The sequence below is a fragment of the Triplophysa dalaica genome, chromosome 17 (assembly GCF_015846415.1).
Source record: "Triplophysa dalaica isolate WHDGS20190420 chromosome 17, ASM1584641v1, whole genome shotgun sequence".
NCBI lineage: Eukaryota > Metazoa > Chordata > Actinopteri > Cypriniformes > Nemacheilidae > Triplophysa > Triplophysa dalaica.
This window is the reverse complement of record NC_079558.1, coordinates 11,454,221-11,473,447: the sequence shown is the minus strand read 5'-3', so window position 1 is coordinate 11,473,447 and position 19,227 is coordinate 11,454,221. Positions and strand designations below refer to the sequence as shown.

General features: G+C 39.3%; 4 protein-coding genes and 2 non-coding genes across 7 annotated transcripts; 2 read left to right on the top strand and 4 right to left on the bottom strand.

Annotated features, from left to right (window-relative positions):
* Window positions 1-5,243: 5,243 nt before the first annotated feature.
* mrpl58 (mitochondrial ribosomal protein L58) lies at window positions 5,244-6,458 on the top strand. 2 transcript variants are annotated; one of them, XM_056771749.1, is made up of 6 exons: window positions 5,244-5,449; window positions 5,561-5,588; window positions 5,680-5,739; window positions 5,876-5,958; window positions 6,041-6,210; window positions 6,301-6,458. In XM_056771749.1, the coding sequence occupies exons 1-6, from the start codon at window positions 5,279-5,281 to the stop codon at window positions 6,383-6,385; spliced, it is 597 nt and encodes a 198-aa protein (XP_056627727.1). In that variant the 5' UTR covers window positions 5,244-5,278; the 3' UTR covers window positions 6,386-6,458. The 2 variants fall into 2 exon arrangements, with proteins under 2 accessions (XP_056627727.1, XP_056627726.1); XM_056771748.1 differs by having other exon boundaries at window positions 6,041-6,454.
* A 189-nt stretch (window positions 6,459-6,647) lies between these two features.
* Window positions 6,648-6,719, bottom strand: trnam-cau (transfer RNA methionine (anticodon CAU)). Its single transcript has one exon. It is a non-coding gene; the product is annotated as a tRNA-Met (tRNA).
* Window positions 6,720-6,871: 152 nt separating this feature from the next.
* On the bottom strand, window positions 6,872-6,944 carry trnar-ucg (transfer RNA arginine (anticodon UCG)). The gene has a single exon. It is a non-coding gene; the product is annotated as a tRNA-Arg (tRNA).
* A 282-nt stretch (window positions 6,945-7,226) lies between these two features.
* Window positions 7,227-9,533, bottom strand: LOC130439377 (uncharacterized). Its single transcript, XM_056771983.1, has 3 exons — window positions 8,763-9,533; window positions 8,236-8,516; window positions 7,227-8,136 (listed from the first exon to the last, which is right to left on the bottom strand). Exons 1-3 carry the CDS (start codon window positions 8,902-8,904, stop codon window positions 7,519-7,521), a joined length of 1,041 nt encoding a protein of 346 aa, XP_056627961.1. The 5' UTR covers window positions 8,905-9,533; the 3' UTR covers window positions 7,227-7,518.
* Window positions 9,534-10,310: 777 nt separating this feature from the next.
* On the bottom strand, window positions 10,311-14,825 carry LOC130439376 (uncharacterized). The gene is made up of 4 exons (XM_056771982.1): window positions 12,302-14,825; window positions 11,894-11,956; window positions 11,488-11,768; window positions 10,311-11,287 (listed from the first exon to the last, which is right to left on the bottom strand). Exons 1-4 carry the CDS (start codon window positions 12,441-12,443, stop codon window positions 10,670-10,672), a joined length of 1,104 nt encoding a protein of 367 aa, XP_056627960.1. The 5' UTR covers window positions 12,444-14,825; the 3' UTR covers window positions 10,311-10,669.
* Window positions 14,826-16,584: 1,759 nt separating this feature from the next.
* Window positions 16,585-19,024, top strand: LOC130439110 (transmembrane protein 100-like). The gene has a single exon (XM_056771539.1). The coding sequence runs from the start codon at window positions 16,862-16,864 to the stop codon at window positions 17,273-17,275; it is 414 nt and encodes a 137-aa protein (XP_056627517.1). The 5' UTR covers window positions 16,585-16,861; the 3' UTR covers window positions 17,276-19,024.
* The last annotated feature ends 203 nt before the right edge of the window (window positions 19,025-19,227 follow it).

Here is a 19,227-nt window from a genome sequence, read left to right as displayed (position 1 = left end):
AGTAAAACCCCGACAAATAAAACAAGCTGAATACTATAATTCTTAAAATGGATACAAGTAATTTCGTCCATTACAAACGTTTCTGAAAACACACAGGCTGGTTTCAAATACCCCACTTGCGGTCTTGGCCACTTGATAGCGCATGTACGCGACAGGCAGGAAGAGCGCAAGTCTGAGGAAGTACATTATAAAGTTTGTTCGTTAGTTTTCTTCCGCTTATCCGGGGCCGGGTCGCGGGGGCTGCAGTCTAAGCAGGGATGCCCAGACTTCCCTCTCCCTAGACACTTCCTCCAGCTCTTCCGGGGGGACACCAAGGCGTTCCCAGGCCAGCCGGGAGACAAAGTCCCTCCAGCGTGTCCTAGGTCTTCCCCGGGGTCTCCTCCCGGTGGGACATGCATCCGGAAAAGATGCCCGAGCCACCTCAGCTGGCCCCTCTCGATGTGGAGGAGCAGCGGATCTACTCTGAGCTCCTCCCGAGTGACCGAGCTTCTCACCCTATCTCTAAGGGATCGCCCAGCCACCCTGCGGAGAAAGCTCATTTCGCCCGCTTGTATCCGGGATCTTGTCCTTTCGGTCATGACCCACAGCTCATGACCATAGGTGGGAATAGGAACGTAGATTGACCGGTAAATCGAGAGCTTCGCCTTGCGGCTCAGCTCCTTCTTCACCACGACAGACCGGTACAGCGACCGCATTACTACAATCTCTCGTTCCATCCTTCCCTCACTCGTGAACAAGACCCCCAGATACTTGAACTCCTCCACTTGAGGCAGGAACTCTCCACCTACCTGAAGTGGGCAAGCCACCATTTTCCGACTGAGAACCATGGCCTCAGATTTGGAGGTGCTGATTCTCATGCCAGCCGCTTCACACTCGGCTGCAAACCGTCCCAGTGCATGCTGAAGGTCCTGGTCTGATGGGGCCAGCACGATGACATCATCCGCAAAGAGCAGAGATGAAATCGTGTGGTCCCCAAACCCGACGCCCTCCGGCCCCTGGCTGCGCCTAGAAATTCTGTCCATAAAAACTATGAACAGAACCTGCGACAAAGGGCAGCCCTGCCGGAGACCAACATGCTCCGGAAACAAGTCTGACTTACTGCCGGCAATGCGAACCAAGCTCCGGTCGTACAGGGACCGGATAGCCCTTAGCAAAGGGTCCCGAATCCCATACTCCCGGAGCCCCCTCCACAAGATGCCGCGAGGGACACAGTCGAATGCCTTCTCCAAATCCACAAAACACATGTGGATTGGATGGGCAAACTCCCATGAACCCTCCAGCACCCTGGAGAGGGTATAGAGCTGGTCCAGCGTTTCATGCCCGGGACAAAATCCACACTGTTCCTCCTGAATCTGAGGTTCTACCATCGGCCGGATTCTCCTCTCCCTGGCATAGACTTTCCGGGGGAGGCTGAGAAGTGTGATCCCCGATAGTTGGAGCACACCCTCCGGTCCCCCTTCTTAAAAAGAGGGACCACCACACCGGTCTGCCAGTCCAATGGCACTGTCCCCGACCGCCACGCGGTGCTGCAGAGGCGTGTCAGCCAAGACAGCCCCACAACATCCAGAGACTTGAGGTACTCAGGGCGGATCTCATCTATCCCCGGTGCCCTGCCACCGAGGAGTTTCTTGACTCGTATCCAACTCACCACCAGGTGGTGATCAGTTGACAGCTCCGCCCCTCTCTTCACCCGAGTGTCCAAGACATACGGCCGTAGGTCAGATGAAAGAACCACAAAGTCGATCATCGACCTCCGGCCAAGGGTGTCCTGGTGTCATTTGTACTGATGGACACCCTTATGCTTAAAACATGGTGTTCGTTATGGCCAAGCTGTAACTAGCACAGAAGTCCAATAACAGAACACCACTCGGGTTCAGATCAGGGGGGCCGTTCCTCCCAATCACGCCCCTCCAGGTGTCACTGTCACTGTTGCCCACGTGGGCGTTGAAGTCCCCCAGCAGAACGACGGAGTCCCCCGTCGGGGCGCTTTCCAGCACCCCTCCCAGAGTCTCCAAGAAGGCCGGGTACTCTACACTGCCGTTTGGCCCATAGGCGCACACGACAGTGAGAGACCTATCCCCGACCCGAAGGCGCAGCGAAGCGACCCTCTCATTCACCGGGGTAAACTCCAACACATGGCGGCTGAGCTGGGGGGCTATAAGCAAACCCACACCAGCCCGCCGCCTTTCACCATGGGCAACTCCAGAGTGGTGAAGAGTCCATCCTCCCTCGAGGAGTGTGGTTCCAGAGCCCAAGCTGTGCGTAGAGGTGATCCCGACTATCTCTAGTCGGAATCTCTGAACCTCACACACAATCTCAGGCTCCTTCCCCGTCAGAGAGGACGAATTCCATGTCCCTAGAGCTAGATTCCGTGTCCAGTGATCGGGTTGTCGAGGCCCCCACCTTCGACTGCCGCCCGATCCACTTTGCACCGGCTCCTTACGGTCCCTCCTGCAGGTGGTGGGTCCATGGGAGTGTGGCCCCACGTCGCTCCTTGGGACCCCATGGGGGGAGGCCCGACTGCCAGGCGCTCGCATACGAGCCCCAACCCCAGGCCTGGCTCCGGTCCTTGAATTGGCGACGTCACGGTCCTTGAATTTTTTGTCGTCATACGGTGCTTTTGAACCGCTCTTAGTCTGTTACATTATAAAGTATTTAATGATATTTATCCTTCCTTGGAATTTCTTAGATATAGGTTTAATATTAATTTAAACAACAGCACATTTTTCCAGTTTTAAGTTCCTGGGGACCCATATTTCGGAGGACCTGTCCTGGACCACCAACACCTCATGCCTGGTCAAGAAGGCGCAGCGGGTGGTGAAAACAGCCCAGCTCATCACAGGGACTACACTCTCTTCCATTGAGGACATCCAGAAGAAACGCTGTCTGCGTCGAGCTCCCAGCATTCTCATGGACTCCTCTCACCCTGCTCATAGACTGTTTACTCTCCTGCCTCCTGGTAGGCGCTTCAGGTGCCTCCGGACAAGAACCAGCAGGCTAGGAAACAGCTTTTTTCCCAGAGCTGTTTCATTATTGAACTCTGCCCGCCACTGATTCCACTACCCCTCATAAATTTAACTTCAATGCTGCTATTACACTGTTTACATTGCACTACAGGTCTGCCATGCATAACTGAACTGTACACACCAGTACTTTATGTTATCTGCCCCACCGGACTGTTTACACACACATAGCATCATTTGAACTCTATACTGCTCACTTGCACACCAGGAATATTATACTGAATGCTCATTTGCACTAATGGACTACTTTCAAACTGCATTTACTCATCTACTGCACTGTAACTTCAATAACTGCACTAACTAATCTACTGCACTGTAACTTCAATAACTGCACTAACTTATCTACTGCACTGTAACTCTATTAACTGCATCTACTCATCTACTGCACTGTAACTTCAATAACTGCACTAACTTATCTACTGCACTATAACTTGAATAACTGCATTAACTCATCTATTGCACTATAACTTCAATAACTGCATTAACTCATCTACTGCACTATAACTTCAATAACTGCATTAACTTATCTACTGCACTGTAACTCTATTAACTGCATCTACTCATCTATGGCACTATAACTTCAATAACCGCACTAACTAATATACTGCACCGTACCTTTAATAACCGCATTGACTCATCTATTGCACTGCAACTTTAAAAGCTAATGTCTATAATTAATGCAAACTTAAGTCACTTGCACTATTGTATAGTCTAAATTGTTATCTGTTCATAACCACCTGTTCATTAATGTCCACAGTACATAGCCTTTTGTATCTGTATGTATTGTTCATAGTACATACTGACTGTCATATTTTCATAGAACATTCCTTCTGTAAAGTATTTTCATAGTACATGCCTATTGTATAGTATTTTTCCTAATATTGTATTCTGTATTTATTCACACTGTATATCCTGCACTTGCTAATTGCACTTCTGGTTAGACCTAAACTACATTTCGTTACACTGTACTTTTATATGTGTAATGAAAATAAAGTTGAATCTAATCTAATCTAATCTAATCTAATTTGTTTTTTAATTGTCAATACAGTAGAGCTTTTTGGTGTGATTTGTATGAGTGGCTAATGAATTCAATTGATCTATTGGCTTTTTCCAAAAGGGATATATTTTTTGGAGTTATTATAAAGGAGTCAAACTTTGGATTTTTGATAAATAATTTCCTTATTTTGGGAAAATTCCATATTCATAAGTGTAAGTGCCTAAAAATCAAAACCATTGTTTTCGTCAAATTAAATCGAAAGTCGGACGAAAACTTTTGAAATAGGTTGAAGAGTTTGAGCTTTTAGAAGACCCTGATGTTATGTAGGTTATTAGAGTTTCATTTTAATTTTTTTTCTATCCTTGTGTCTTATTTTAATTAATTTATCCTTTACTCAGTAATTGTATGTTTTTTTTCTAAATGTACATTCTTTTTTGTTTTATTTGTGCTCTGGTCTTTCTTAGAAATTGTATTGTCAAATTTAATTGCCTTATTGTAATTGTTTCTGAAGCATATTAAAATATATATATATATAAAAAAATGTCTCAAAAATGCCAAAGGGCAGTGTGTACGTCGCTACCCGATCCGTCCCGGAAACACGATAAAAACAAATCGCACACTAGATTGAATACCGCTTCGGAGCGGTATTTAGGCAAAGCGTATCCCATCATGCATCATGTTCTGGATAGGAATCCTGAGACTTTTTGCTCGGGTCTCTCGAGATGTTGCGGAAAGCTTTGTATGTATACTACTACATTTTAGAGTTATATCTTTATTTATTCTATGTTTGGCTAACATATGTTTTTCTTTTGTTTTTTTGATACAATAAAAATAAAGTGCTATATAAATACATTTGACTTGACTATATAATTCCATATTACAAATAATTTCGTGGAAAATCGTAGTGTTACATATTTTATTGGTGAAAACTCTAGGATTATGTATTTTGTAAAACTTCTTTTTACGTCATAATTAGAAACCCCCTATTAACCAACGTTATATGTTTGTACTTGCTAAGTATCCCATCGGGTTAGAGATACTACTTGCTCACTCGGGTTCTTCACCCCCACTAGAACACTAGTGCCAAAAAAAGGAAATACGTCATGAAAGTAGTCAAGTGGTCAAAGGCAAAGACCGCAAGTGGGGGTATTTGACACAGCCACCCTTTTACTTCCAAGTGCACTAGGTAGGAAAGCTGCACGTGTGAATCATAACAGTGCGCAACCCGGATGTTTCTTCTTGACAGCCAAATTACAACATGGCGGCATCCGTAGTGAAAAGTGTGTGTTCCTTACGAGTGTCTAGTCTGCCTTTTTCGATGGATATGTGCCGTCGTTTGGTAAACGTGTTTAATAGTGACAAATTACGAGCGAAACGTTCTATAGCAAATAGTCATTTGCACATGCATAAATACCCACATTCAACAGAGGTAACATTTTCTAATTCAGAAGAATAATCGTTTTACTGTAACGTATATGGTTATTAGTAATGTGCAAAAATCGCGTTGCAAAATAATAATAAAAAAATTCTGTTTCATTAGGATGGTCGGCTTTCGCACGTCCCAATCGGTAAAATGAAGAAGAATAATTGCCAGGATTATAATGTGTACGTAAATGGTATGGTTCAGCCAATACAGTAAGTATTAAAACTGTCTTCCAGATAAACTAAAGATAACGTATAGTCGGAGCAGCGGACCAGGGGGTCAACATGTCAACAAGGGTAAATTATAAATCACTTTTTTTCATCATCATTTGTTGTTGATGACATAGCATTTCAAAAACATAAATTGCATGTATTATGCAATATCTGTAATTTAGCACAGTAATTAATTTGATCGATTTATATTCTGTTGCAGTCAGTACAAAAGCAGAGGTCCGTTTCCACGTCCAAACAGCGCATTGGATTCCTGAAGAAGTAAGAAAAGGGATTATTTTGAAGGTAAAAAAAAACATTTTCTTTAAAGACTACAAAAATAGGCCTATGCATTACTACAAATACATCTAAATACTCATGTCAACAGAATACAACTCGTGTCAACAAAGCGGGGGAGTTATTTGTGACCTCCGAGATTAGCAGAAGCCAACAGAGAAATTTAGAAGACTGTTTACTGAAGATCTCAGAAATCATTACTGAAGCTAGTAGGCGACCACCTGAGCCATCAGAGGAGGATGTAGTCCTGAGGGCTCATAGGTCAGAATGCATAAAGGAAAATGTTGTCCTTATTAAATATTTAAGATGTAATGTGGCGTCAATTTTCTCTAATACATATGTTTTTTCCAGGTTAGAGAAAAGAAATTTGATGAGACTCAAACAGAAGAAGATAAATTCTTCAACAAAGCAAGCAAGACGGGTTGAATTAGAATAAAAACAAAAAACTTGCAGTTTGTATGATATTTTTTTGTTTACCATTCATTATACAGTATTATTATATACATGCTTAAACATATTAAAAAAAGTTATGTTGAGCAAAAGTGCTTGTAATTATTGCATGATGCTTTTTAATGATAAAGTGTTTACCATGTATTATACAGTATTATATACAGCACGCTAACATCTATATAAACAAAAGCTATTTTGAGCAAAGGTGCTTGCATTTGTTTCTAGATGTTATTTTATTATGAAAAAACTAGCAGAGGATGGTTTCGATCCATCGACCTCTGGGTTATGGGCCCAGCACGCTTCCGCTGCGCCACTCTGCTGATACAGTAATGTGCATGTCATACAATATATACTAACATGGTATGACTGTAACTGAAATTGTAGAATTTCTAATGGATAACACACATCTGTGCGACTTTAACATTGCCCTTTTATTGCTTATATGTAAAACAGAAGAAATAACTGAAAAAACCGACCACGAAGGGACTCGAACCCTCAATCTTCTGATCCGAAGTCAGACGCCTTATCCATTAGGCCACGCGGTCTACGTATCGAAAGGCATGTTTGTAACAGTAAATTCATGATACTTCATAATTTATAAGCGTGTTAGTTTTATTGATATCACGGCCTCGTGAAAGTATTATAAAAAAACGTCGTCAACGCGCCATTTTCAAGTATTTTTTTGTCGTAAACACACGACGTAACGTTACTTACAAAAACGTATTTGCTCTTTACTGAGCTACGTCAGTGTTACCATGGGGTTACATTAGTTAGTTAGACAAATTAACGTTAAATTTAGTAAATGTGCAACAAAATAAATCATACAGTTAAGAAAAACACTGTTTATTTGAAACTATATACAGAAAAAAGAGAATCAGTTTTTTAGGTAATGAATACATTACATTCACTTAATTTCAGGTTCCGCAATGGCATACTGACAAACTAAGTTAAAAGAAATGTAATAAGATTTTACAGACTATTAACTCACGCAGTTTGAACAGACAACATGTTCTCAAATCCATTGTGGACTTGATGATTACTTCAGAATTGGATAGAATATAGTTGTTGAAATTTTATTCAGCTAAATAGGTAATATTAGAAAAGTTAACTATCGTTTTCTTATTGCTTGTCAGCAAGTCTCTGAAGTAGAGCGATAATGGTATCCTGCTTGGATGAGATCAACTCCAGTGCTGTTGCCACCCTTCCCATTTCATCTGCCATCATGCGTGCAATCTTTTCTTTGCGCCTTTCTCGTGCATCTATCTTGCGTTGACGTTGCTTCTCTACGCGAGTATGCTCTTCTTGACTGGTGAGAAAATTACGAAGCAATGAAGTGCGTTCCTCAGCTTGGCCATTCTGGTGGGCTGCACGCGTAGCCATTGAGTTGAGCCGAAGATGCCTTAATTTCCGCTTCAGTGGATGACGGCTCATCAGTGAAGCTGGCCTGGTTGAGATGGAGGACAAAGGTTTGTCTGTGCTGAAAGAGGTACTGGGGTTTGTTTTTGGGGTAACTTTGCACAGCACTGGGGAAGTCACCAGGGTAGGGATCTGGGAAGATGTTGTGATAATGCCACTGGGAAGTAGACATGGAGTTGTCATTGCAGCCACTGGCACGCTGTTAGACTGACATACATCTGACTTTCCAGCGGCTTTAGCTGTGGTTGCAAATCCAAGAAGAGTGGCCGAAGCAGGGGCTGTCTGAACAAATTTGGTCTTTCCTAAAATATTATCCATCATCTGTAGTGGAAAAAAAGCATATAATTGGGTGTTTAGACTATGAAATGGTCGATTAAATCAAAATGGAATTCATATAATCTTTCCACAATTCATACATACTTCAAAGTACTCCCAGGCAGTCTTTGTTGGGCCTCCACACAATAAACTGCGATCTTTTACCCGTTTGTACGTAACAATGAGGTTATTCCATTTTCGACGAATCTTTTCTAAAGGTAAGGAATAACCGTTGCTCTCCAGTTCTTTTTGAACACTCTGGAAGAGAAGTGCACGCTCACGTGAACTGTAAACATCCCAGCACTTTTGCATTGCTTCAATGAGGTGCACAATGGCACCATGGGTAAACTCAGATGATGTCGAAACTGCCTCAGTTCCTTGCCCACCTGTAAAGTTTTCAGATATTTTTAGAGACTGCAATACAATCACACATGAGATATATTACCACTAAAAGTTACTCCTAAGTCTTTTATAATTGTCTTTAAGTAAAAATTCAGAGCAACGTGTTGAATTAAACACAGTGTAACAGAACTAGCATATTACCAGGAAGCAACCTGAGTGTCTTTCATAAATAAGTGAAAAGCAACCAAAATGCATTAAAACTCTTTCAGAAAGCAAAAAAACGCACTCACAGAGTAAAACAGGAATCGGGGCCTTCATTTGCTCTCCTTGTTGTAGAGCTCGTGCAGAAGACAAGATTGCAGTCGAGTCGGTTGCAGTTGTGAGGTCATCGCAACTACCTGCAGACGGTTCATTTCTAAGAGGTGTGCCCATTATTACACGACTATTTGAATTAATATCAAATCAAACCGTCTATGGGATAAAAAAATCCACAAAACGTAAGCCTCCAGTGGCACTAGCAAACACGCTAAACCTTGTGAGAAAACCTGGTTTATAAAGTTTTAGAACTTTCCTGAGTAGAAATCAGTAAATATTCCGCCCTAAATTTTAGCTAAACTCCTTATACATAGACGAAATTTTCACAAAAAACGAGTCAATGTAGTCCTGCGACGGTTTGTAAAGATTTAGTACCAAGTGTAATGGCTGCGCTCCTCACATTGAAACTGCGCAACTCTGATGCGCATATGTGTCTTGCAATTGGTTGCTGTTTGTCTGCGTCACACGCAGCAAGCGCCCCTTCGCAGACGTATACTGCAGACCTTAAACACGTTGTATTATATTTATTATATATTTTTTGCTTTCGTGCTTTCGGTGCGGCGTTACATACATAAAAAATGCGCATTAAAATTGTCATTGTATTTAATAGCGTGTACAGCTGTTTAGCATAGTAAATGACCAATGAATGTTAGTGACAGTGTCATCGATTTGATCTTTGGACTGTACAGTAATATGTTGTCTTCATCCTATTTAAAGCATACAAGTCACCGTTCTGTTTCTTTTCTTTTGTGCCATCTGTAAATTGTAAACACAGTACAACTACATAAGGTATTTTGCAGATTTACAACTTTCAACAATTGATATTTCTGTTTACTATTTGACAGTTTTTGACTTTTGAGCTTTGATTTTCTACACTTTCCAAAATAAATTATTAAACATAAAATCTATTCGTCTGAGAATCGGTCATTACACATTTTCAGTACTCCCTCTAAACACAATTGGTTCAGTAGTTGTATAAATTATATATACTGAACTTACTGTTTAATGTAAAAAGAAGCATTGATGTACCTTTGGCATAATGTGAGTGGGCACATTGTGTTATACATGGCTTAGTTACCACAGAGATATCTATAGAGAAATGTTGCTATTATTAATGATATCTGTGGACTTGTTTTTAAACCTATGAAGATCTAAACCCTATTGAAACATGTATTAATATAATGTATTACAAGTACATCAGCTGTTAAAAACTAAAATGATTTTGTAAGGTATTTATGAAGATCCAGTAAAGACCAACTTTAAACAAGAACAGCATGTTCAGTTTAGGACTGCTTACATACTAAAGCCTTTTTTACTGCTACGAAAAGTTGAAAACCATTGTCCACGTCTATTCTTTTTTTTAGCTACAAGTATGTGCTTTGTAAATTTTTAACGTTTATTTAATTTGTATTTATTCCGATTTTCTTTCAGTCTTTTTTGATAAAAGAAATGTATTCTGGTGTAGAGACACTCACCTGTTACAACCTTTTTTTAAATGTAATGAATAAATAGCTGGCAGAGTCATACAATTTTTCTTTTTTCACTCGTTTATTATTTTAAACTATTTTGAAAAGTGAAAACCAGTATTTTATTTAACAAACATATGACCTAATATTCACTCAATCTCCGTTCTAACTATTTTCTGCATTATACATATTGTTAACAAGTTAAAAATACATGTATTAAGTAAATGTATTAATTTTTACACACTATATGATATCAAGTTTTTTGAACAGGCCAAAAAAATCATATCTACAATGTAGACTTAATGATTACTTTTAGAATTTTGATTGCATTTACACTTCACAATGCAACTAAAATGAAACTTAGTTCAGCATTTAGGTAATATAAAAAAAAGAGAAAAAGGAAGGTGATTTTTTTCTTAATGCTTGTCAGCGAGTCTCTGAAGTAGAGCGATAATGGTATCCTGCTTAGATGAGATCAACTCCAGTGCCGTTGCCATCGTTCCCATAGCATCAGCCATCACACGTGCACTTTTTTCCTTGCGCCGTTCTCGTGTATCTATCTTGCACTGACGTTGCTCTTCTAACTCAGTACGCTCATCTTGACTGCTGAGAAAATTCCGAAGCATCGAAGTGCGTTCCCCAGCTTGGCTATTGTGCTGGGCTGCCCGTGTAGCCATTGAGTTGAGCCGAAGATGCCTTAATTTACGTTTCAGCGGCTGACGGCTTACCAGTGAACCTGGCCTGCTTGAAATGGAGGGCAATGGTGTGTCTGTGCTATAAGAGATACTGGGCTTTGATTTGGGGGTAACTTTGCACAGCACTGGGGAAGTCACCACTGTAGGGATCTGGGAAGATGTTGTGATAATACCACTGGGAAGCAGGCATGGGGTGGTCATTGCAGCCACTGGCACGCTGTTAGATGAACGTCCTGTGGATTTTCCAGCGGCTTTAGTTGTGGTTGCAAATCCAACAAAAGTGGCTGAGGCAGGGCTTGTTTGAACAAATCTGTTTTGCCCTAAAATATTATCCATCATCTGTGTGTAAAAATAAAATCAAGATGAAAATATTAGTTAATAATTCAGATTCTAGTATGGTATTATTGTTGTTAGACTAACATTTTAAAATATTTGGTATTTTTGGTGTAACCACCTAAATTTTAATATTTTTTTGTTTGTTTAAATTTATAAACTACAAAGCATGATAATTCTATAATCTTTCAACCATGCATACATACCTCAAAGTACTCCCATGAGGTCTTTGTCGGTCCCCCACACAATGAACTACGATCTTTAACCCTCTTGTACGTAACGATGAGGTTATTCCATTTGCGACGAATCTTCTCTATAGGTAAGGAATATCCGTGGCTCTCCAGTTCTTTCTGAACACTCTGGAAGAGAAGTGCGCGCTCACGGGAGCTATATACATCCTTGCACTTTTGCATTGCTTCAATGAGGTGCACAATAGCCCCATGGGTAAACTCAGATGATGTCGAAACTGCTTCAGTTCCTTGACCACCTGTTAAGTTTTCAGGCATTCTTAGTTGACAATACAATCAAACCTTTAAAAAGACATAGCTGAGATACTTCCATGAAAATGTTACAGTTACATAATATATTTTAAGTTAAAGACTGTACACTTACCATGAGGGACTTTATTGTCTCTATTGGTAAATATTGAGGGTGATGATATAGCACTGTTAACATCTGTGATAAATGAACATAATACTGATTAATTTCAGAACATGGCTTGGCTCTTAAAATATTAAAGCAGCATCTGTGTATATATATATACCTGATATAACCTGCTTTAGCTCAATAAAGTAGCATCATTTTTTAACAACAATGGGTTAATACAATGGTTTCGTACTTCGATAAGTGATACATAACAATTATAACAATTAATATAACATTTAATATATTTTTAAGAAATTATATTACAATTATATAACACTAAACTACTACAAAGCAATGTAAATGTCGTCAATGAGTAGAATTTAAAGGCATTTAAAAATGCATTAACTCTAAAGAAAGAATGCAATAATTACTCACACAGCAAAACAGGAGTCGGGGCCTTTAGTTGCTCTCCTTGCTGTAGAGCTCGTGCAGAAGACAAGATTGCAGTCGAGTCGGTTGCAGTTGTGAGGTCATCGCAACTACCTGCAGACGATTCATTTCTAAGAGGTGTGCCCATTATTACACGACTATGATGTAAATTAAACCGTGTATGCGATAAGAAAAATATTCGCAAAACGTGAACCTATACTGGCACTAGCAAACACGCTGAACCTGGCAATACTTTACTAACCAGGTTGCTTCACAACTTTCCTGCGCAGAAATGTATAAAACTCCCCAAATTTGAGCTAACATCGGTATAATTGGAAGGTTTTTGCACAAAAAAAGTGTTTAAGCAATGTAATCTGTCCGACGGTTTGTAAAGATTTAGGACCATGTGTAATGGCTGCGCTCCTCACATAGCAACTGCGCAACTCTGCTGCGCATATGTATCTTGCTATTGGTTGTTCATCGCCTACGTCACACGCAGTATGTGCACCATCGCAGACGTATATTGCATAATCTTATAATCACATGTAAAATATATTTGCAACGTTTAACTGTTGTGCTTTCCATGTCTTTTGTAAAATAATAATAACTATAATTAGCATTTTGTAAATAAAACGTTATCATTACAAAAAGTAACACATGTTACTTGTTGCATGTTAAGACTGAAGGAATAGTTTACCACGAATAAAAACTGTCTTCATTTATTCAACCTCATTTCATTGAAAAACTGTAAAAAAAAATGTTTTGCCGAACACTTGAGAAGAAATTTTAAGAAAAAGGCTAATGCTTTTATTAAGTGTTTGGCTGCTAGAGATGCGAAATAACCAGAATGATGGAGCAGAAGAACCAGTATGTCACAGACATACATTTCTTTATGTTAATCCTAGTAAAATTTGGTTACATATGAAAGAATACAATAATATTTGTTTTTCTTATTATCATACGTAAAAATGCCATTTTTTGGCTTCATTTGGTGCACTGTATACCACTTTAGGGATTTATACGTCTGTACGGAGCTTTAAGCTTGCCGTACGTTAGCCTAACACAGTAATTGACCTTACGACCACCAGATGGCGCTAGGGGCCATTGCTTCACATGAGTGAGATAAAGTACAGTCCACATTGGCAGTAATGTTACTCACGACAGAAATTTTGTGCATGAGATTGCCTTTTCTGAAATACTATCTAATACACAATTAAATTATCATCACCCACTGAAAGCTTTCAGTGTTTTCCTACATGAAGTAAAAATTCATGTAGATCATATAAGTGTTATATATTGGGTACATAAATTATCACTTTCAAAAAATATACATGAAAGGTGTCATCACATTTATTTGTAGTTCTATCTGATAAGCATTGTAAAGAGCATTGAATATCAGTGACAGTATCATTCATTCAATCCTTGTTCTGTGATGTAATATTTTGTCTTCCTCCTGTTTAATGCATATGAAAAACCATGGAGACAGACCTTCATGCTGTCTGTGGTGTAAAAGGGGCTCTCTGCAGTGAAAAAACAACGTCTTTGCAAATACAGAACTTATATTTCTGTCTCCATGACTACAATGACACTTGTAGTTTGTGCTGCCTTTGGCTAGGATACAATAAGCCTCATACTAATATTGCTTTTCCCATCTGCATTTACAAAAATAAACTATTATGTCTGAACTGTTTTGTTAGTTCTCAAAATGGTTATTTTGTATTTCAGTTTCTCCTCTGAAAGCAATTGATTCATTCATTGGATAAATTAGATGTATCGAATTTACGCTGTAATGTAAAAAGAAGCAAGATAATGTGGGTGGGCACATTGTGTTATAAATAGTATGGTAGTTACCACAGAGATATTTGTTGTTATTAATGACATTGGTAAACTTGTTTAAAATGTCTTAAGATCTCAACCTTTGAAATTATTTTAATTAATATAACAATTATATCATCTACTGTTAAAGAATGTTTATGATATATTTACTAATTCTACTGAATACTCATCACACGTCATCATGTAGTTCTACTCAGTTTTTCAAAAGACATGATTTTCACAATAATGGCGAAAACACTGTATAAATAAATATACATATAATATTACAACATTTTCTGTCTTTCTACAAGATTGGGTTGATATTTACAATACAAAGATAATATATTTTATCAGTACAGTTCTATTTTCCAATAGCCCTAGCTAATTATCAATTGAATGTAGTTTATTTATTTATTTTTGTTAGACACCACACACTTTCACAGACAGAAATGTTTACTTTTATAGTTAGCACTGTTTAAAATAATTTTCTTGTATTCTTTCTTTTAAGTTGCTTTGGATAAAGGCATCAGCCAAATAATAAAAGTAAAAAAGAGTGCATGCTCACAGGCTCCCACGGAACTGGGCTAATGAGCCATCAGCAGCATCCAAGCCTCTGGGTCGTGACTAGTGTGTGGGGAAGCCGGCGCAAAGGCTTCTACACTCCCATCCAATTTACCGCAGTCGGTGCGTGTTCAAGTTCACTAGTGTATTATGTACAGACTCTGTGAAGACGTGAGCGCATATAAATACAAATAGATTTTGCATGTGATGCAATGGTGACTACAAGGAACTGATCAGTTGGCACAAAGTGGCACCCGACCGGGTGACAGGTGGAGCTGGCCGCCCCCGGCCGTTGTAAGCATGGCTCTCATGGTTTATCTCAGTGCGCCAAGCCTGGCATTGCATCTCCCTGAATGCCATGAGTCACCATTCTGAGGTCAGGTAGACATATGGCATCTTCTCGCTGCTGTAATAGTCCTTTGGTACATCTGATATTTTGCATCAATTTCCTATTCATCACTAATTTCATGGCATATTGAAAGTCAGGAAAATGTATTTGTGTGTTTAGCTCCTCCTAATTTCCCAAGTCTCCACATTGTCCTTCATCTCACGCATCCCATGTCGAGTCACCTACAAGATTCAGGGTAATTATTTAAGGTTAGTAGATTAAACCCCATAGGCTGCATTTTGTTTCCCCTAGTATTGAACTGATCCCCACATATGTATAAAGGAAAAAGACACAGATGCTGGTGTAAAATACATACATGACCAGTTGCTTCATTTCTGTGTTTTTACAGAAAACACTTCAACATGTTCTCAAATGTTCTTCTTGGAACTCTCTGTAATTTCTCTAATTGTGCCAAGCTGTTAGAAAATCAGATCACCTTCTTCCTAATCTGTGCTTGTTACGTCAAGATCCTTGGTTTGGTAGAAATAGAAACAGGCCACATTGGGCTGCAGATGTGCAACATCTCTTTTCATTTCATCAAATCGCTACTCGCAGAGAAACAGCTCTCATTTTATAATTTGGATATAGGGTGTACAATTTGGCAATGTGTGAGACATTCCTGTGTCCTTGAAGGGATAGTTCACCCAAAAATGATTGATTAATTAATCTGTCATAACTCACCCTCTTCTCATTTCAAACTTTTTTGGCCTTCTTGTTTTTGAAAGACACAAAAAATATATTTTGAAAAATGCTGATAACTGAAGAACGGCGGTACCCATTGACTGGTTTTGTGTCCATACAATAGAAGTGAATTGGGTACCGCCGTTGTTTTGTCACCAACATTCTTCAAAATATCTTCTTTTGTGAAGTTGAGTAAACAATGACAGAATTGTCATTTTTGGGTGAACTATCACTTTAGCACGTTGAGGTGGTGATGCGGAGTTTGGATTTTACTATTATCATTCTAGAAAAAAATATTTTATTTTTTATTTACTTTTAAATGTAATTTTATGATGATTTTTAGTTAATTTGTAACCTAAAATTGATTTATTTCATGCACTATCACAGAAGTGGAAGGTCAGGTTATTTTTACAAACTTGTTCCTCTTATTTCTGTAGCTACAATTGTGGAGCATTTTATTATCAGTGCAAAGACCATGTGTTCGATCTCCTGAGAACGCACATAGTGATAAAATGTATACCGCACATTGAATGCTTTGGATTAAAGCATCTGCTCAATATATTCCAATAAAATTTAATTGGCAAAAGAAAAAAACTTTTGGTGCTTATGTACAAAAAAAACTGAAACATAAACATGTGAGAAGCAAGATATGGGCATGAATGTAGGTGGTATATACTATGGGTATCAGCATCATCAATCACACTTGTGTTAAGAGCTCTCTGAACAATTTATGATGTCACAGGACAAAGGCAGCCAATCAGATGCCTCGTACCAACCCCTCCTTTCTCATTGGCTTCTCCCTGGCTCTCAGCTTTGTATACTCCAGTCATCTCTGGTAGCAAAACAGACAATGTGCCACCGTTTCAAGCAGGGCAGACACACCAATGTAACTGAGCAAGGAACACATCACAGCCTGACAGAGAAAGTGAGTACATTTTCTTTCATCCCAGCATGCCGCACTCTTATTGCATGACTCGTCCTCTCCTCATCCAGCTCTATAAATAGATCACTGCCAGGAATATCACATCCTGTGATCAGCAGAGGAAGGAACAGCATCAGAAGTGGCCTTCAGGAGGTCAGTGGCTCCATCATCTTGCGCGCCCCTGGCTTGCAGCTCAGAGATGGGCTGCTCAGCTGGCCGATTGCCCTGCCAGCCTCCGGCCTTGGTACAGCTCCCCACACTGGACCATGACTTCTGCCAGACCCCGGATGGCTCAGCACCAATGCGTGTACCCAAAGCTACAGAAGATCTCTCCACTCTAGAGCGGCTGGCCCAGGCCACCGGCGGCACTGAGAAATCATGGTACCGCTGCGTGTTTCCTTTCGGGGTCATTTCACTGGTGATCGGCATGGCAGGGACCGGCGTCACTTTCACTTTTAACACACTACATCAAACCAAAGTGGTGTCTCTGGGGCTGCTGGTGGTGGGGTTTGCCATGCTGTTTATAGCGGCCGCATGCTGGAAGGTGCACAGGTCCAGGAGGAGAGAAAAGAAGGAGGGGGGGATCTTCACTTCGGAGCAGTGCACTTTGTGAGATGCACTTTATTCATTTCAGACCCGTGAAGCACTTAAGAAAGGAAGAACAGTGTCTTCTTAAGTGTTTTGTAGTTTGACGGTGAGTCCTTAACTGTCTGTAACATCACCCATCATTTCAATGATGGCCTGGGGAAAGACTTAGTGTAAATGAGAATGCTCCCGTTTATACTTCTGTATTTTGATGAGAAGCATGAGACGAAAACGCTGAAGTATGTCACAAGATTTTTAAGACTTTAAACTTATGCGTGTAATTGTAATCCTGACCTGGAGAGAAATTGTTGGATGACACATAGGAGTCAAGATTTTATGCTCCCTGACAATGCTGCAAATTTCAGAAGATTATGCATTCTCTGGCGGCACCACACTCCTCCCCCTTAAAGGGTTATTTCACCCAATAATGAAAATTTGCTCATCCTAATGTTGTTCAAAACTTCTTCAGAACACAAAAAAGATACCAATAAGACATTTCTCATAATACTTTTGTGTTCCCGAGTAGAAAAAGTCATATACAGGTTTTGATTAACATGAAGATAGAAGTTTTTGGGTGAACTATTTTTTAACCTTAATATGGGGAGATAAAATATCTGTAAAATCGTTCAAGTCAAAGGGACTTTAACAGGGTCTTTAATGTGGGAAACAAAGATATTGCTTACATGATGCAAAACAAATGACACAAATCTCTGGGACAAGGAAGGTTAACATTTGATAAATGAACAATGATGAAGACCAACAGCTTCTTATTTATGTCTGTTATAGCAGGGGTGTCATGATTTATTTATAATTTGTACATTTTATTCATTTATTTGTTTGTTTTTGCCTTGATTTGGAGAGAGTCTATTTTCATTAAAAGCAAATATAAGCTAATGGTTGGCATGATAACAACAATATCATTTTTAGAAATTTAGGTACAGTTAGTGTGTGCACAGCATGTGTACACTTACATTCTTGTGCACGATTACAAGTATTTGCGAGGCATCAAACTGTTTGTTTTTGTCAGATATCAGACTGTTACGTTGTGCTTGAATGGTTGTGTCAAGTGACTTTGGCAAAGATAATACTGATTGTTAGAAGCTAGGGACTGTGTATGCGCACAGGAAAACATTTCTACTCGGTTATATTTATTTCTGTGAAGCTTTTGATTGTGTGTGTGTGCGCGTGTTTATGGATGTAAGCATTCAGGTAATAGTTCACCTGCACACTGTAGCTGACACTCGCAGACAGAGTAGAACAGTATAAAAGCATCAGATATTACATCTACATCTATAGAACATCTACTGATATTACAGCAGTAAATCAGAGTCTGCTGTGCTGCTGAGATCTCATAAAACTAAATGTGAATGTCAGTCCAACTGAATGTGCTGTAGTTTATGCAAAAAAAGCCAAACAAAAATATGAATTGTGAATTATATGTAGACAATGCAGCATATGTGAAAATGATCTGTGTTTGGATTATGCTGGTTCTATTTACTCTGCTTTTGTATTTCAGCTTTGGTGTGTTTTACAAAAAAAAGATTTTGTTTTGTATTTATTTGTATTTATATGGTATTTATTTTGTATTATATGCATATAGTTTGTATATGTTGTATATTTTGTTATATATGCATAGTACTTTCTCTGTGAGAAGAATTGCCAGCTGTTTGTAGCCCTTAATGTGTTATTTGAGTGCCTGTCTTTTAAAAGTAGATATTTTTGTATTATCCACCACTGGGTTTATATAAAAATAAATCATTTTCATTTTAAAAAAGCCCTTTTTTGGTCTAAAAGATGTGTTTTATGTGCAAAGTGACAGACACACCTAACATCATGTAAGTGAAATTACTACAGTCTTTTAAAGAGTGGAGAATTCTGAATTATAGCACTCAGTGAGGTTGATATGACAATGTCTGATATTTTCACATATTTAGTCAGAAGGGAATAGAGCAAGAGACAGAGATACAGAGAACAGAGAAA

What these genes read in the sequence shown, in the direction of transcription:
- mrpl58 (XM_056771748.1), top strand. Translation starts at nt 5,279, where the DNA reads ATGGCGGCATCCGTAGTGAAAAGTGTGTGTTCCTTACGAGTGTCTAGT. An exon ending in GCTTTCGCACGTCCCAATCG is followed by an intron (nt 5,589 to 5,679) that starts GTAAAATGAAGA and finishes ACTGTCTTCCAG; the next exon opens with ATAAACTAAAGATAACGTAT. An exon ending in GAAAAGGGATTATTTTGAAG is followed by an intron (nt 5,959 to 6,040) that starts GTAAAAAAAAAC and finishes TCATGTCAACAG; the next exon opens with AATACAACTCGTGTCAACAA.
- LOC130439110 (XM_056771539.1), top strand. Translation starts at nt 16,862, where the DNA reads ATGGGCTGCTCAGCTGGCCGATTGCCCTGCCAGCCTCCGGCCTTGGTA.
- LOC130439377 (XM_056771983.1), bottom strand. Translation starts at nt 8,904, where the DNA reads ATGGGCACACCTCTTAGAAATGAACCGTCTGCAGGTAGTTGCGATGAC. An exon ending in CCCGATTCCTGTTTTACTCT is followed by an intron (nt 8,517 to 8,762) that starts GTGAGTGCGTTT and finishes AAAACTTTACAG; the next exon opens with GTGGGCAAGGAACTGAGGCA. An exon ending in CTGCCTGGGAGTACTTTGAA is followed by an intron (nt 8,137 to 8,235) that starts GTATGTATGAAT and finishes TTTCCACTACAG; the next exon opens with ATGATGGATAATATTTTAGG.
- LOC130439376 (XM_056771982.1), bottom strand. Translation starts at nt 12,443, where the DNA reads ATGGGCACACCTCTTAGAAATGAATCGTCTGCAGGTAGTTGCGATGAC. An exon ending in CCCGACTCCTGTTTTGCTGT is followed by an intron (nt 11,957 to 12,301) that starts GTGAGTAATTAT and finishes CATTTATCACAG; the next exon opens with ATGTTAACAGTGCTATATCA. An exon ending in CCTCATGGGAGTACTTTGAG is followed by an intron (nt 11,288 to 11,487) that starts GTATGTATGCAT and finishes TTTTACACACAG; the next exon opens with ATGATGGATAATATTTTAGG.